General features: G+C 41.8%; 1 protein-coding gene across 3 annotated transcripts in view; it reads right to left on the bottom strand.

The window, feature by feature from the left end:
• LOC117409610 (tumor suppressor candidate 3) overlaps window positions 1–16268 on the bottom strand; it is a 112947-nt gene extending 96679 nt beyond the window's left edge. For 2 of the 3 annotated variants that reach the window (XM_034015897.3, XM_058997773.1), the window contains exon 1: window positions 16121–16268. In XM_034015897.3, the coding sequence (XP_033871788.1) occupies window positions 16121–16222 (102 nt within the window). In that variant the 5' untranslated portion in view covers window positions 16223–16268. The remainder of the gene's footprint in view (window positions 1–16120) is intronic. The other variant, XM_058997774.1, reaches the window with a different exon arrangement.
• Between the last annotated feature and the right edge of the window lie 363 nt (window positions 16269–16631).

Raw genomic sequence — 16631 nt, 5'->3', positions numbered from 1 at the left:
GGATATTTTTTTTTTAACCTTTAAGGACCATGATCGTGCAAACATGATCATACTAAAGTGTCATCTTGGGCCCGTGATCGGGTAAACACGATAAACACACTTCGTTTCTTTGACTTACTGGGCCACCATATACTTTGCAGTACAACTTGTTCACACATATCATTGGATAGGGGAGGGATTGAATTTCACTGTCTGGTTGTTTGTGTTTTCGTGTGACGTTTTCGTGTCACTTTAATTTTTAAAGGGCGTACACATTTTTAAAACACATCATCTATATTTCACATTTAAGTCAAAGGTTATCAAATTTCTTGTTTGATTATATCCGTACGAACTAAGATACAGCTGTGTAGACATGACCGATTGTGACATTGTTTGCAAGCCTGAATAAAATAAAAATGGCCACATCAGACACATGTTTAATACAGTTATTTAAATATAATGGTCTGTAGAATATTACATTATAAGTAAAAGTGTTTTGATAACATCTTAATATAAGATCGAATACATTAAACGATCTTGTAGAGAAATCAATTTGTAATGCTTTATTTAATTATTTTACCAACAGATAGAAAAAAAGTATTTGAGAACAGCTATTGGACATTAAAAACACAAGCTATTTTATTCTATGACACATTATTAGCAATTTCCATAGATATATATATATATATATAGATATATATATATATATATATATATATATATATATATATATATATATATATATATATATATATATATACACATACACATACATGGTATTTTACCCGGTTTCAAAATGGACAGAATAAAGCCCCATTTAACCAGATTTGCATTTTTCATGAAATATACAAAATAATTTTATATATATACACACACACTCAACTAGAAGTCGCATTTAATGTACCTGAAGTCGTGCAGTGAGGCGTGGCATTACATTTAAAATCTAGGTTTACTATTAATTTCAAATTGGATTTTTAAGCTAAAGACATTTTTCACAGAACAAAATTATAAAAATCTAGGTGCTCCATAGTTTGTTGCACTTTGAACTTGATCTGCTATTTCTTGCGCTGAGGCAGTTCGTAGCCTAGTGTATACTGCTTGGTGCTATGTTTAAGTATGCAGAGGAATACAGTGTTCACAACTGATACCAGGGTTGCTAAAACAGTATGTGTTATCCATAGGAGTGTATAATACAACAAACTCATTGAAGGAATGACAGAAAGTGCGTTGGATGCATCGGAGCGCATTTTGGACTGCTGCGTGGCTATATCCAAAAATTGTAGTAAGTAGGGCTGATTTTTCACGATTGTGGAATCATGGACGGAATCGCAGAATTAGCCACTGGGAAAACGGAATTGGCATTTTGGGAATGGAATTCTGCTTTGCAACTGCATCTTTAAAAATACAAAACAGCAAAACTGCTGTTATTCTCCTATAAAAAATAATGGATTGCTTTGAAAACAACACTACCCAGAAGCCCAGCGATGATGCTTGTATAAAACGTTTTTGTATGTTTATTTGGATCAATAAATACTTTACTGCATTTTGAAACCAAACAAGGAGTTTTTGGAAATACGTATCCAGAGGGCACAGTTGTTAGAAGCTCAAAAGTAGAAGCACTGACCTTTCTTAACAGTTATACTATTAATATGTCACATACATTTTAAAATGTTTGTAATGATACTCTTAAATTCTCACACTGTTACCCGGTGATGTAGTGATCCGTGCAATTATGTTTTGTACTGTGTTTGCGTACTGTAATTCCCACTGTATTGTGTTCCCTTTGAGCTCTGTATTTCCCGCTGTTTGCTTGTATAATCCTGTCTCTGTGTCTATGTGTAAATGTAATCTGCGCGTTTGGTGCTGGTCTGTGTCTCCCCTGTAATTGGCTGTTTGTCTGTGCCCACTGGTCCTGGTGTGTGGCTAAGGACCAATGGGATGTGTTTAAAGCTCCGGCACCCGATTAACATAAAGGGACGGAGCTATGTTATAAAAGGGCGCTGCGCCTCCAATTATGGTTGTTGTTGCTGTCATGATTTGTTTGTGTTTCAGAAAGCAGCGAAGCAGTCAGAGAAGTGGTCTCCGAGTGGGTGCTAGAGATTAGCGTCCCAAAATAAAAGATTTTGAACTGATTTTAGCGTGTTGTCTCCCTTCTTCCTTGGAAGGCTAGAGCTGGAGAGACGGCTGCGGGGAACTGTAGGAAGAACTGTCTCAGGAGAGGAAGGACAGGGAGGAGGAGTGTCGCATAATGGCTAGACATCCAGGGCGATATAGCCAGCCATCACAGGTGTGCTCCCATTGCGACCAAAAACATTGGTTTGCCAACTGTCCCTTCTGCAATTATGAAGAGGAGGAAATAGCGCCCAGAAGGGGGCAGTCCATGCATCCAGCGCCCAGAAGGGGGGAGCGCGTGCATCCAGTGCCCAGAGGGGGGGGGGAGCGCGAGCATCCAGCGCCCAGACGGGGGGAGCCCGTGCATCCAGCGCCCAGAGGGGGGGAGCCCGTGCATCCAGCGCCCAGAGGGGGGGAGCCCGTGCATCCAGCGCCCAGAGGGGTGAAGCCCGTGCATCCAGCGCCCAGAAGGGGGGAGCCCGTGCATCCAGCGCCCAGAAGGGGGGAGCCCGTGCGTCCAGCGCCCAGAGGGGGGGAGCCCGTGCATCCAGCGCCCAGAGGGGGGGAGCCCGTGCATCCAGCGCCCAGAGGGGGGGAGCGTGTGCATCCAGCGCCCAGAGGGGGGGAGCGCGTGCATCCAGCGCCCAGAGGGGGGGAGCGCGTGCATCCAGCGCCCAGAGGGGGGGAGCCTGTGCATCCAGCGCCCAGAAGGGGGAAAGCCCAACTGCCCCCACCCTGGAGAGAAGGAGGAAGGGACGACCGAAGGGCAGCTGGGAAGCATAGCTCAGCGCACTTGAGGCCGTGAACTGGTGCACTGCCTGTGGGGAGTGGGGCCACTTCGTGGTCAACTGCCCCATTCTCCAGGAAGAGGAAGAGAAGGAGAAGCACCAGTTCCCGGCAACAGGAGGAGACTACACGCTGTCCCCACCTCCACCGATTCTGCCACCTCCACCGCTTCCACCACCAGGAACAGAGCAGCGGGAGCTGCCTCTGCCTCCAACATCTCCACCGCTTCCACCACCAGGAACAGAGCAGCGGGAGCTGCCTCTGCCTCCGCCATCTCCACCGCTTCCACCACCAGGAGCAGAGCAGCGGGAGCTGGCTCTTCCTCCGCCACCTCCACCACCAGGAGCAGAGCAGCAGGAGTTGCCTCTGCCTCAGCCACCTCCACCAGCAGAGGGTGAATGCCTGCTGGTTCCGCCTCAGCCGCCGTGGGAGGACTGCTTGCCCCTCCCACCTCCACCAGCAGAGGGTGAATGCCTGCTGGTTCCGTCTCAAGTGCCGTGGGAGGACAGCTTACCGCTCCCACCTCCACCAGCAGAGGGTGAATACCTGCTGGTTCCGTCTCAAGCGCCGTGGGAGGACAGCTTACCACTCCCAGCTTCACCATCAGAGGGTGAATGCCTGCTGGTTCCGTCTCAAGCGCCATGGGAGGACAGCTTACCACTTCCACCTCTACCAGCAGAGGGTGAGTACCTGCTGGTTCCGCCTCCACCGTCATGGGAAGGACTGCTCCTGCCCTGCCTCGCACCGCCCAAGGATGCCTGCCATGCATCACCCAAGGATGCCTGTTGCTCCGCATCGCCTGGGGCTGCCTGTTGCTCCGCATCGCCTGGAGCTGCCTGTTGCTCCGCATCGCCTGGGGCTGCCTGTTGCTCCGCATCGCCTGGGGCTGCCTGTTGCTCCGCATCGCCTGGGGCTGCCTGTTGCTCCGCATCGCCTGGGGCTGCCTGTTGCTCCGCATCGCCTGGAGAGCCACCAGTTACAGGGTACGAGGGAGAAGTGGAGCTTCCGCTGCCGCCTCCATGGCCAGGGGCTCCCCTCCCGAGTTCGCCTCCGGAGGGTCTGCTGCTGCTGCTGCCGTCGCCTCCCGAGGGTCCGCTGCTGCTGCTGCCGTCGCCTCCCGAGGGTCCGCTGCTGCTGCTGCCGTCGCCTCCCGAGGGTCCGCTGCTGCTGCTGTCGCCTCCCGAGGGTCCGCAGCTGCTGCCATCGCCTCCCGAGGGTCCTGCTTCGCCTGGGGTCGCTACGAGTCCTGCCATGCGGCAGGAAATACTGTGGCTGGAGCCCCATGAAGGAGAGCTGCCAGCCACGAAGAAGGGGGGGAGGTCAGGAGACCAGCTCCCCTCGCAGCAATTTTGCTGCAGGAGAATGGGTGGCCGGAGCCCCACGGAGGGGAGCTGCCAGCCATGAAGAAGGGGGGGGGCTGGTCTGGAGACCACCCCCAAAATTTCCTTGGCCGGAAGAGCCAGCCTGTACGCAGTCCACCGGGATGCTACAGCTGTTTGGGTGGGAGGAGGACATCCCACCGTGGCCGCCACCTTTGGCCCGTTGCTGCCCCTGTTCCTGGGCCGGGACTGCTAGCCAGGACTTTGGGGACTAAGGAGGGAGGTGGCCGAAAAGGCCATGTGTGCTGCGCACAAGGGGGAGCATGTGTGGCGGAGTGTCCCGCCCCTATATATATATTTTTATTATTATTTGTATTTTTGTTTGCGGCGCAGATCAAAGCGCTGTGTATTTGTTATTGTTTTTATAATTTAAAAACTCTGTGAGGATGTGTGACTGATCAGCTAGTGATTTATTTAGCTAGCTGACAGTCACGCATCCTTATTAAACTCGTGTAGACGGTGACCATCTCCCAAGTTAATTCATTGATTAATTGTTGCTAATCGGGAGATGGTCACTGTATATAAACCTGCAGCTCTCTACCTTCAGGGGAGAGTGTATTAGGCGTGAGAGTGGAGAGAGCGAGGAGAGAGAAAACAAAACTTACAAAAAACTGCTAAGCGTGCTGGTTTACACCAGCACGATATTTATTTGTTTGGCCAACGCGCTTTTTTGTGTGTTGTGTTTTGTGTTGGTTTAAATATTTTGTTTATGTTATTATTTAATAAAACGCTGAACTGTTACTTCCTGGTCAGTGACATCACTACTCACACGTCACTGCAACAACAGCTCGGCCACACAGCAATAAGCTGTTTTTTTCAAAATACCTTTATTTGTTGACTGACCTACAGTACGTTGTTACTAGTGGACTGCTTTAAGAGAGATTTTTTCCTGAAAACTACAGTATCTCAGGGACTTAAATAAAAGAAAATGAATTTCATTGATTTTTAATGTAAAAATGTTATTTATGTTCAAATTATGTTGTTAATTCTTAATAAATTGGTAAAAACTGAAAACGGAATTGGTCATTTTGAAAAAACAGAATTTGCCATTCCCAGAATGGAAATTCAGGAGCCCTAAGTAAGGGGCCAAGTTACAAAAAGATGGGACACATTTTTCCCCCAAAATATTTTTGGTTATATATCAACATTAAGCATGATGCATAAAATGCTCACAGACACACACACATACCCATACACATATCACATTTCTAGCTGTGTTCAGGAAGTGGCTGATATAGGGGCACAGGACAGGAATGGTACTTACTGTATTTTATACCACGTGGTTTTAAGGTTCTCTCCAGAATTGGGAAGCACTAGGGGCGGACATTAAGAACAGGGTCATCACACCAGGGATAAAAGAATAGGAGGATAAATCGGACAGTGTGTCAGGTAGAATTATAGTTTATATAACCAGTGGCCACATTAGCCTGACTTAGTCAATCTTCTTGCTTCTTGTAAAAAGACATTTAGATGACATAGAACAGCCACCCATGACCTATAATACTGCAGTATTATTGGGAATAGATGACTGGAGGTGAACATTAACTTGTCAGTGAACACAGAAAAGACCATTTTAGAAGTATGGGTTATGGGAGCACGATTAGGCTATATTTACACTATAACATTCCAGTTGGCTGTATATTGCACAACCTTAAAAAGGGACAAACAGTGACAAATCATTTGGATTTGGTGTCTTTGCTTGTTAACACTCAAGTAAAGGGAATAATGCAAGACTGTTTTACATATCACAGGGCATACATTTTACTGTATATAAAACATTATTTGTGTTGGGAGTAGTATTATGGGATATCAGCTGAGCCTTTGTCAGCTGACAGCAGAAGACGAATGGGAGACAGAGATCCGAGGTGGATGTAGTAAGAGTTTGAACAGACAGCCATGCCAAACTTTGAAAATAAATCTGGGTCAGTCATCAATACTTGGTAACAATAGGCACTGTAATATTTGTTTAGTTTATCTTTATTATGAAAAGTTATTTTATTTGAGGTAAATGTTTGTACATGTGGTACATGATACACACAAAAAACATAAGTGCATTATTTTTAAAATTTTAAAAAAACTTGATTACTTTTGATTAATACCGCAATCCACTATTTTACGACAACCACCAACACTGTGTCTATATAATATTGGCTTGATGCTTGAATCTGTTTAACTCAGCATATTCCACATTGGTGTCCAAAACTGTTATATCATTACGTTTGTAACGCCAGGTCCACAAAAACAAAGATGGAGAAAAAAGGAAAATAGTAGTGTTTGAAATTAATAATATTATTTAAGTCTATTGTCTTTGTAAAATAGTCACAAATTGTTATAACTGTTGCTTTATTAGTACGAAAGAAAAAATACCTTTGACGTCAAATTCTTTATGGATATCAAACATTTACATTATTAAACTACAGTAGTTTTTCTTTGACTATTTTCTTATTTTTTACTGTTAACAGTACAGCATATATTTTGTTCATTCAGCTACTTGCTCTTTTTATACAGTATAGAGGGGTCTACCTAATTTGCGGTTTCACGGAAATCGGGAAATTGAGGGGCTTTTTAGGGCCCAATGCATACTGGACTAGTACAGAAAGAAAAAAACAAAACGGAAACCCAATTTAAATGAACTACTTGTGGCGGAGTGTCCCGCCCCTATGTATGTATTTATTTATTATTATTTGTATTTGTTTGCGGTGCGGATAAATGCGCCGCGTCTTTTGTTATTGTTTTTTATATTTATATTTAAAAACCCCATGAGGATGCATGACTGATCAGCTACTGATTATTTAACTAGCCGACAGTCATGCATCCTTACCAAACGCGTGCAGACTGTGGCCGAGGGGTAATAAGATAACACTATGTAACACAATTTTTGTTCCTGGGTATTAAGTGTTATTTCCTAATTGCTTTTGCCTCAAAAGTATAGAAAATGGCTATTATTCCCCACAAACTTTGCTTTTGTGACCAGGACAGTGATATTTTGTAATTTACCTATTTCCAATGAGAAAACGGGCGAATTTGTGTCTTTTCGTTCACATAAAGTCAGAAAAAAACAACATATGAATCCAAATTAACATGTATTTATACTAAAGTAATACAAAAATGACTACAAAAGATTTAGAAGTGAGTAGTTTTTCGAGATTTACGATTATACTGTAAATCACTTTCACGAATCAGCCCCCAAATGTAGTCTCCCATCATGTTCTCGTTATACTGTCCTTGGTAGCGGCGTTCAAAGTCCAGTATATCCTGGTGGAAGCGCTCGCCTTGCTCCTCCGAGTATGCTCCCATGTTCTCCTTGAATTTATCAAGATGAGCATCAAGGATATGGACTTTGAGGGACATCCTACAGCCCATTGTGCCGTAGTTCTTCACCAGAGTCTCAACCAGCTCCACATAGTTTTCGGCCTTGTGATTGCCCAGGAAGCCCCGAACCACTGCGACAAAGCTGTTCCAAGCCGCTTTCTCCTTACTAGTGAGCTTCTTGGAGAATTCATTGCACTCCAGGATCTTTATCTGTGGTCCGACGAAGACATCGGCTTTGACCTTTGCCTCAGAAAGCTTAGGGAAGAAGTCTTGAAGGTACTTGAAGGCTGCCGACTCCTTATCTAGAGCTCCGACAAATTGTTTCATAAGGCCCAATTTGATGTGCAGTGGTGGCATCAGCAACTTCCGGGGGTCCACCAGTGGCTCCCACTTGACGTTGTTCCTCCCCACAGAGAACTCGGTCCGCTGTGGCCAGTCCCGCCTGTGGTAGTGCGCCTTGGTGTCCCTGCTGTCCCAAAGGCAAAGTTAGCAGGGAAACTTGGTAAAACCGCCTTGGAGACCCATCAGGAATGCCACCATTTTGAAGTCTCCTATGACCTTGATGCCATCTCAGAAAAATGCAGATATATATCCACTTAGGCAGCTGGAACTAAACTGAACTGGTGGGCTTAAGGCCCCTGTATTTATACTACTATTTATATTACTGGAAAGTACTAGAAAGTTCTAGAAGTTACTCCAAGTTTACTCAGCACTGAATCTATCTGGAATGTTCTGGAAAATAGGTAAATTTCAAAATATCACTGTCCTGGTCACAAAAGCAAAGTTTGTGGGGAATAATAGCCATTTTCTATACTTTTGAGGCATAAGCAATTAGGAAATAACACTTACTACCCAGGAACCAAAAAAAAAAAAAAAAACTGTTACACGGTGTAATTAACAGTTAGTTAACCCCTCGGCCAGAGTATAAGAACCGGCAGCTGTCCGTACTGCAGGGTGGAGTGTACAGAGGAGAGTACGGGGAGATAGAGAGGAATTTAACAATTGCTAAAACGTGCTGGATTAGCCAGCACAACACTTACTTGTTTGTCTGTCTGATTCTTTTGGCCCTCGTGCCCTTTGGTTTTGTTGTCTTGTTTAAATCTTTTGTTTTTGTTTTGTTAATAAATCAGCTGAGTGCCGTAGCATTCAGCTTCACCCGCCCATCCATTGTTTGGTTTCAGTTACTTCCTGGTCCGTGACATCACCACACCTCACCACTGCGAGCCAGCCTGCCACATTACTGCACACCGCAAGCCAAGCAAACGATGTATCTTCCTTCAGTAGATAGGCTTTTTTTTATTCCTTCGTCGTCCTGTGTGCACTGCACTTAGACAAATAATTTTAAAAAAATTACTCCAAAGCGGTTAACTTTCTTGTTTTCTGTTCACCTGTTTTAAACAGCCTATCAGTGCGTCTGTACATGCTTTTCTGTGACCTGTACTGTACAGTAGGAGGTGGGACAAAGTCAGTGTTGCATTGTCATTTTGATTTAGGTTGCTAAAATCTAGTTTTCAGCACTGGAGATTGATTTGAGATGCTTAAATAAATACACACACACACACACACACACACACACATATATACATTATATATATATATATATATATATATATATAGTACACAGGAGCACAAAGGGTTAATGAAAACGTTTAGGTCATTTATTTGTGTTTTATTCATCATATGTTAACATTTTATAGCAATTACAGGTTTGAAAACATTATTATTTTCAAAATCTGGTACCTGGGAAGGGGTTACATTTTCACATCTGGAGTTGAAGTGAAATAACAGACACAGGACTTGCTTGAGTGAATGCAACTGCATTAGGTTCTATCACGATTGCGTCTCTCGTCCGATAAGGAAGTCAATGAAGAGATTGGAATTGTAGTGCAGTAGCAGTATTCGTCTAAACACACTGCTTCCAGTTTCTAATAATGTAATCTGTCGTGTATCCGACTGCGGTGGGACCAGAGTAAGGGCAGATATGTAAAAAGTCAGATAAATGAATCCTGTTTTAAATACCATTTTACACAGCTGTAACAATTACTATATTCACACAATTATTGTTTTGAGACTCAGCTTTTATTAGGGAGCTCCCCTAAATCCCTTGATTAGAAAGATACAGGGTATTAATAATTATGACAGACTAGCCGTCTGCCATGTGGATGTGTGCATTCGCTGCTGAGTGACAGTCAGGATCTATTTACATCTATTTACTGTTCAAAGCAGTAGGAAACCACTATTTTTTTTTAAGCTTTTAGTTAGGGTTGTGCAATATATCGTATACAACAGTATACCGGTATAATTTTATTCACAATAAAAATATTTTTTGGCCAGTATACAAAAGACGCAAATTGCTAAACGAAATAAATAAATACATAAATAAAATATACAAACCAAAATACTATTACATGAGAAAGTAAAGAGGTGTTAACATTTGAGGAAGGCACAGTGCAGATGGTGTTTGGGCATGGAGTTTCATTCACCAGGCTCCACTGATGCAAGAGGGGTATTGCTGCAGAACAACGACAAGACAGTGTTATTTAGAATTAATAGCAACTGTTTTTATTATTTAAATACTGAATTATATTTATAAATCTTTTTTTCTGTTAACCCTACATCAGATTTACAGTATCTTTTTTTTTTTTTTTTTTCGCTCTAAACAAGTTTCTGTGATGTTTTGTTTCTGCTTTTGTCTCTTCCTGGCTGCTGTAAACAGTCTGCGCCTTTTAGACACCAAAAATGTCCCTCTCAGTGACGTCACACGAAAGCAAAAACTATCAGGAAGTGAACCTGTGTCCCTCCCCTATCCATTGATGTGCGTTTCAAGCCTGTACTGTGAAGTATAGTGGCCCTGTAGGTCTAAAAAACAAAGTGCTTTTTTATTGTGTTTACACGATTGTGGTCCTAGAAGCCCACTTCAGTACGATCATGTTAACACAATCCCGGTCCTTAAAGAGTTAATACTGAAAATAGTCAAAATGTTAAATAATATTTGAAATATTTTTTCAGTCGTTCCAATCCATGACAATACGTAAAAACTCTTAGAAAAGAGAGCATGGTTTTATTAGGTTTTAAACGTGGTTCTTCTACATAAAGAATCTCGTTTTGCATCAGTGCAAATGGTACTCGCAGATTAGAAAGCCTCGTGTAAAAACGTTATAAAGAGTTACCGTTACTGTTTCTCATAATGTATCTGAAACAGACTGTGATTTAGCCAGATAGAGGGGAAAAGTTCCTGTGCTGTGGAACTTCTCTCTTAGATTCTTTGGGTATTTGTTTTTAAAACAGACTGACAACAAAACATTATAGACACTGATTTATACAGTTTCACATTCCATAAAGATGATTCCTATTTGCTTTTTCTTTCTTTTTTATTTATAGAAAAAAAGGCACCTAGTTCCTACGTGGCAGGACATGTTATGGATTCAGTGAACAAGTCTCTGGGCCCATTGCTGGATTTCACTGATGTTCTTTCAGGTGAAAAATATGTTAGTGTCTCTTACCAGAAACCTGTCTTACATCTTCTCAACAACAGTGAAAGCCTTGAAAGAAGAGGATACAGAACTCACAAAGTCCATTAAAATTAAGATTTGGACTTCAACAATAAGTACTCCGACTCTGACACCCAAGATCTTCTGGACTTTGCATCTTTTGTCGACCCAAGATTTAAGGTGCATTATATCAGTGAGGTCAAGGTTGCCACCATCCAAACAAGAGTGGTGTCAGAGTTGGAATCACTGTCACAGCAGGAGAGGAGCTCCACTGGCATTGCCAGCAGCAGCAGCACTGAGACCGATCCCCAAGGAGAAGAGGGAGCACCAACCAAAAAGACCAAGAAGACCTTGGGCAGCTTTTTTCAAGATGAGCAGCATGCCAGGAGCTACAGCTGCCCCCAATGTGCCTGAGAAGGAAGCAATAGAGCTTGAAGTGAATCACTTCTTGCTCAAGAGATCCACTGACCTGGTGGAAAGCTCAACAGGTGAACTTTCCAAGACTGAGCAAACTTGCACAGAAATATTTGTACATTCCAGCAACAACATTCCACCTTGTGCCATTCTTTTGTTTCTGGTGTCCTATTTTCTATTAAACTTTCATGCTGTTCTTTGGTGCAACACAAAATAAAGATTTCTTAATTTAAGTGCCTATTTTTTCTTTCATCTTTAAAGTCCTTTACATCTGCTGCCCCAGTGTCCTTTTCAGGGCATGCAAGTACAATTAAAAGTAAACCTTGATACAAATGTTTAAAATATCGTGATATACTGCACATCGTTATCTGTAAGGTCTACAATACTGCGATATTATTTTTAATGCATATTGCCCACACCTACTTTTAGTGAACAATTTTCTAATACAATGAACAATGGCTCTCATTCCTCTCCTCTCACTCACAAATTCAACCTCCTCTCAACTCGCAATTCTCCCACCACCAGGTCCTGCTTCTCTCTTTCAAACTGTCACCTCCTCACACACACACAAGTCCCTCCCCCTTCCTCACTCATTGGTCCAACACTCCCTATCTCTGACTGGTCGTGTCAGAGCTGCTCCCCCCTCCCCTCAGTGACGCACTCACACACAGGCAGTCTCTCAGCTTGTCACACAAGCACCAAAACACACAGAGAATGCGAACAGATCCGAACAAGAATAACAGTTTACAAACACACAGTCCAGTCCAGTCCAGTGTTGCCAACTTAACGATTTTGTCGCTAGATCCAGCGACTTTTGGGTTTCCCAAGTGACAAAAACATTGTCAAAGCGACTAGTGACAAATCTAGCGACTTTCACTGCCGACAACAGGGATTTTCAGAGAAAGAAGTTGCCAAATTGTATCATAACAAGTCACACGCAGCTCAATACACCACGCTTCTCCCGTCCTGAAGGAGTACAGTGGTGGCGTTCTTCACATAGTGCAGATTTCCACAGATCTGCACAGTTCTGGACAGAATTGCGGAGATGTACATTCTTCGAGGGTTGCTGCGTGACGTCACTCAACCACCCTCATTAATCTGTGCAGATCCTGCACAGCCCAGTGCAGCTTTGAAAAGTTGCTGCGGAGCTGGTTGCGGCTGTGAACCAAAGAGATCCCGAGTGACCTGCTAATCGTAACGCAAATAACTACTACAACTGCTGCCCCCTTGCTAGCGGAAGCAAACGACATCAGTTATTAACAATTATTAACAAACATAATGTACTAAATCAGTGATAAGCGATGTGTAATGTTACAATAAAATCAATGACATCAGACTAACTCGGTATAGTTAAAACGTCCTTTTCCTTCCTGGTCCGACTGTTGGAGGCGTTGTTTTGTCCCACGCAGGACACCATATGTGGCAGGATGGCTTGCAGTGGTGAGGTGTGGTGATGTCACAGACCAGGAAGTAACTGAACCAAAACAGTGGATGGGCGGGTGAAGCTGAATGCTACGGCACTCAGCGTGTTTAATAAATCAAATAAACAAAACAAAAGATTTAAACAATAATAAAACACTAAACAAAAAGGCACAAGGGCCAACCAAACCAGACAGACAAACAAGTAAGTGTCGTGCTGGCTAATCCAGCACGTCTTAGCAATTGTTAATTTAAATTCTGTCTCCTCTCTATCACCCCGTACTCTCCTCTCTACACACCACCCCGCAGCACGGACAGCTGCAGGTTCTTATACTCTGGCCGAGGGGTTAACTAGCTGTTAAGTATCGTATTACCCCTCGGACACAGTCTGCACGCGTTTGGTAAGGATGCGTGACTGTCAGCTAGTTAAATAATCAGTAGCTGATCAGTCACGCATCCTCACGGGTTTTAAATATATAAACAATAAGAAATATGCGGCGCTGTTATCCGCGCCGCAAACAATAATACAAATAATAATAAATAGGGGCGGGACACTCCGCCACACCATCTAAAAAAGTATTTTAACTTGAAGATGTATGTTGTTAAATGTATCTCTACAGTTGACATGACATTGTACAAGTAAGCTTGCAAATTATTATTACACCATCTTCACTTAACAAAAACGTTTTAAACAGTAAATAGGGCTGTAACAAAGGGTACATTTTGACCTTCAAAGTTTCGAAACACATTACCAAAGGAAGGATCGAAACTTTGATGGTACGAATTTATAGTTTAAAAATACATTATACAGAACAGTAATCATGTTTTTATAATTTAAACAAAAATAAATATAAACGTTGTTTATGGACACGTAATTGATGCTGCTTGCTGCTTGAACTGCAGCTGACTTTGGCAAAACAAAGCTTAATTTAACAGTCAACGTTCCAAGCAGGTTATCAGTCACAGTCACATTTTAGAGTTGCTACGTATAACAATTTGGTAGTGGATTTTAATACAACAACTTTTGTTTTAGTAATATGCATTATACAAATCAAAAGATTGAATTTTGCATGCAAGTGACTTTTAATGTGCGATTTATAGTATTCACACATTGTCAAATGGTTTCTATTAACAGACAAAAAAAAATACAGTGTGTGAATGCCTGACGAACCTTTGAAGGTTTAGAACTACCTTCAAATTCCTGGCTAGCGAACGAACCTTTCAACACAGCCCTAACTGTAAATAACTTGTTGAACAAATAAAGCCCCTTTCACCTGGAGCACAGTCCCACGTAGTGTGAAAACAGGATGTGGGTCGACACTCTTTAACCCAGGTCGAGCGAGACAAAATACATGATGGGCGCTTGAAAATCGGAGAAGTAACAAACAGCCAAGCCTGCGTGAAGGTTTCACTTCCGCAAGGAACTTGAGCCATTTCTGTTTATTCATGGTTTGTTGATGACACACCATGAGCCAGACTGCCGCAGAGATGGTGTGGAGCAACAGAAACATTTGCTCTAACCAACAATCCAGAGAGGCCTGAATGGAAGTGTCCATAAACGTCTTCCAAACAATTTGCGAGAGGTTGGCTGAAACTGGACTTCACAAGTTAACTGACACTTAAATACAAATACAAATGATTCTTCAACAAGTGAATACACAAGTTCATGCAGCCTTCACTGCCATCTAACATTTTGTTTGTTTCATTTAATTTTGAACACAGCTGTTTCTCTTTATGCACAGTATGACTGCTTTCTCTTTATGCACAGTTTAACTGGAAACTACTCTCAGCAGACTTCAATTAGGAGCCAATATAGACAGAAACATGTAAACAACTTTTGCATACCACAGTAAACTGTGAACTCAATAACTCAATTTCTCACATTGAAGTATTTTTTTTTATTATTATTTATTTATTTCTTAGTAGACGCCCTTATCCAGGGAGACTTACAATTGTTACAAGATATCACATTATACATTAATCACATTATTTTACATACAATTACCCATTTATACAGTTGGGTTTTTACTGGAGCAATCTAGGTAAAGTACCTTGCTCAAGGGTACAACAGCAGTGTCCCCCACTGGGGATTGAACCCACAACCCTCCGGTCAAGAGTCCAGAGCCCTAACCACTACTCCACACTGCTGCCCATGTTCCGATCATCTATGCTGTAAAACCACGGCCGCTAATTATCTACAATAATATACAGCATGGACCGGTCAACTTCCTTAAGGTAGACTGAACTTGTACTGTACTGTCATAGATTTGGATCGGACCTCTCATTCCGTCTAGTCCAGTTTGCATCCCTATTTTCAATGAAACTCATTTATATGAAATCCCCAGAAATGTACTAGAAGGCAAGATGTTTCAAAGTGTACTATACTGTTCTTTTTTATTCATGAAAGAAACTAAACTGCAAAACAAATACGCGATAAATCTGATTTGAAAACAAGTACACGCATTTTCATGTTGTGCTATCATTTTAATACTAAAATGTCCTCTCTCCCTTGATCTACATTATGCTGGTGTTTTGTGAAAACAGTGAGTGCAAGAAAAACATCACTACAAACAAGCAAATAAAAAGGGCCCAGTGAAGCTGCTACATTTATTTTTGGAACTGTTGAGTTTTTTCCTTGACTTTGGCACTAGGGCCATTCCATAAAACTGATATGTTTGCTGCACTGGCTTGCAAGTAGTCTAATATTGATGAATTACCGATATAACAAACTTTACATTTCATGGAATGGCCCACTAAGCTAAGTGGAGAAATTCCAACAATGCCCATTTTAGGTTTGTTCAGGGTAAACAATGTGTTACACAATGCAGTAAAATATATAAAACATAAATAGATAATTTTAAAATGTAATACAACCACAGTTTTTTTCGTACAATTACTGGTGATGTAATAGGTGCTACACAACTACTGTACTACTGAGTCGTGCTGTTTCTATGTATTGTGCTATTAGAATTAATATATATATATATATATATATATATATATATATATATATATATATATCATCATCATCATCACTGTGCAAATTACTAAGCCCATACTGCAAAAACGTTTTAGTTAAAAATAATAATAAATAAAAAAAACACCATATCCCACCACCAAGCATCATCATCCCGACGAAGATGAGCGCTTACTCAGTGACAAGGTTTTGTATACAAATCTTCACAGTTATTGTGCAAAATGAAAATGTAACACTAATGACTTTTTTACCTCTTTTTTCTTCTGACCACTTCCGAACTGAGCGCACAGCATCAGTATAAAGAGCGAATGTTTTAGCAGCAGGTGCAGATACCCTTTGCATCTCGACGCCATATTCGCAAATCATCAATGTACACTTTTATCACAAACGCGACTGGTTACAGTGTTGTCCAATGAAACAGCACTGCACGTCGATTGTAGGAAATGTAGTTTAATTGTGTTATTACCTTGGAAGCTTTCCAGTGCAGTCTGGCGAGAGTAGAACTACAATTCCCAAAAGGAGAAAAGGAATTTTGCCTGTCACATTGCAACAGCATCTGTCTTAAAATTGCTCGTTTTAAACACGCGTGTGTGTGTGTATGTGTGTGTGTGTGTGTATATATATATATATATATATATATATATATATATATATATATATATATATATATATATATATATATATATATATATATATATATATATTAAAAAAATCTATTTCTTAGCAGACACCCTTATCCAGTGCAACTTACAATTGTTACAA

Source organism: Acipenser ruthenus, chromosome 2, assembly GCF_902713425.1.
Source record: "Acipenser ruthenus chromosome 2, fAciRut3.2 maternal haplotype, whole genome shotgun sequence".
Classification (NCBI taxonomy): Eukaryota; Metazoa; Chordata; class Actinopteri; order Acipenseriformes; family Acipenseridae; genus Acipenser; species Acipenser ruthenus.
The sequence above is the reverse complement of the archived record's forward strand: the minus strand, read 5'-3'. Positions and strand labels throughout refer to the sequence as shown.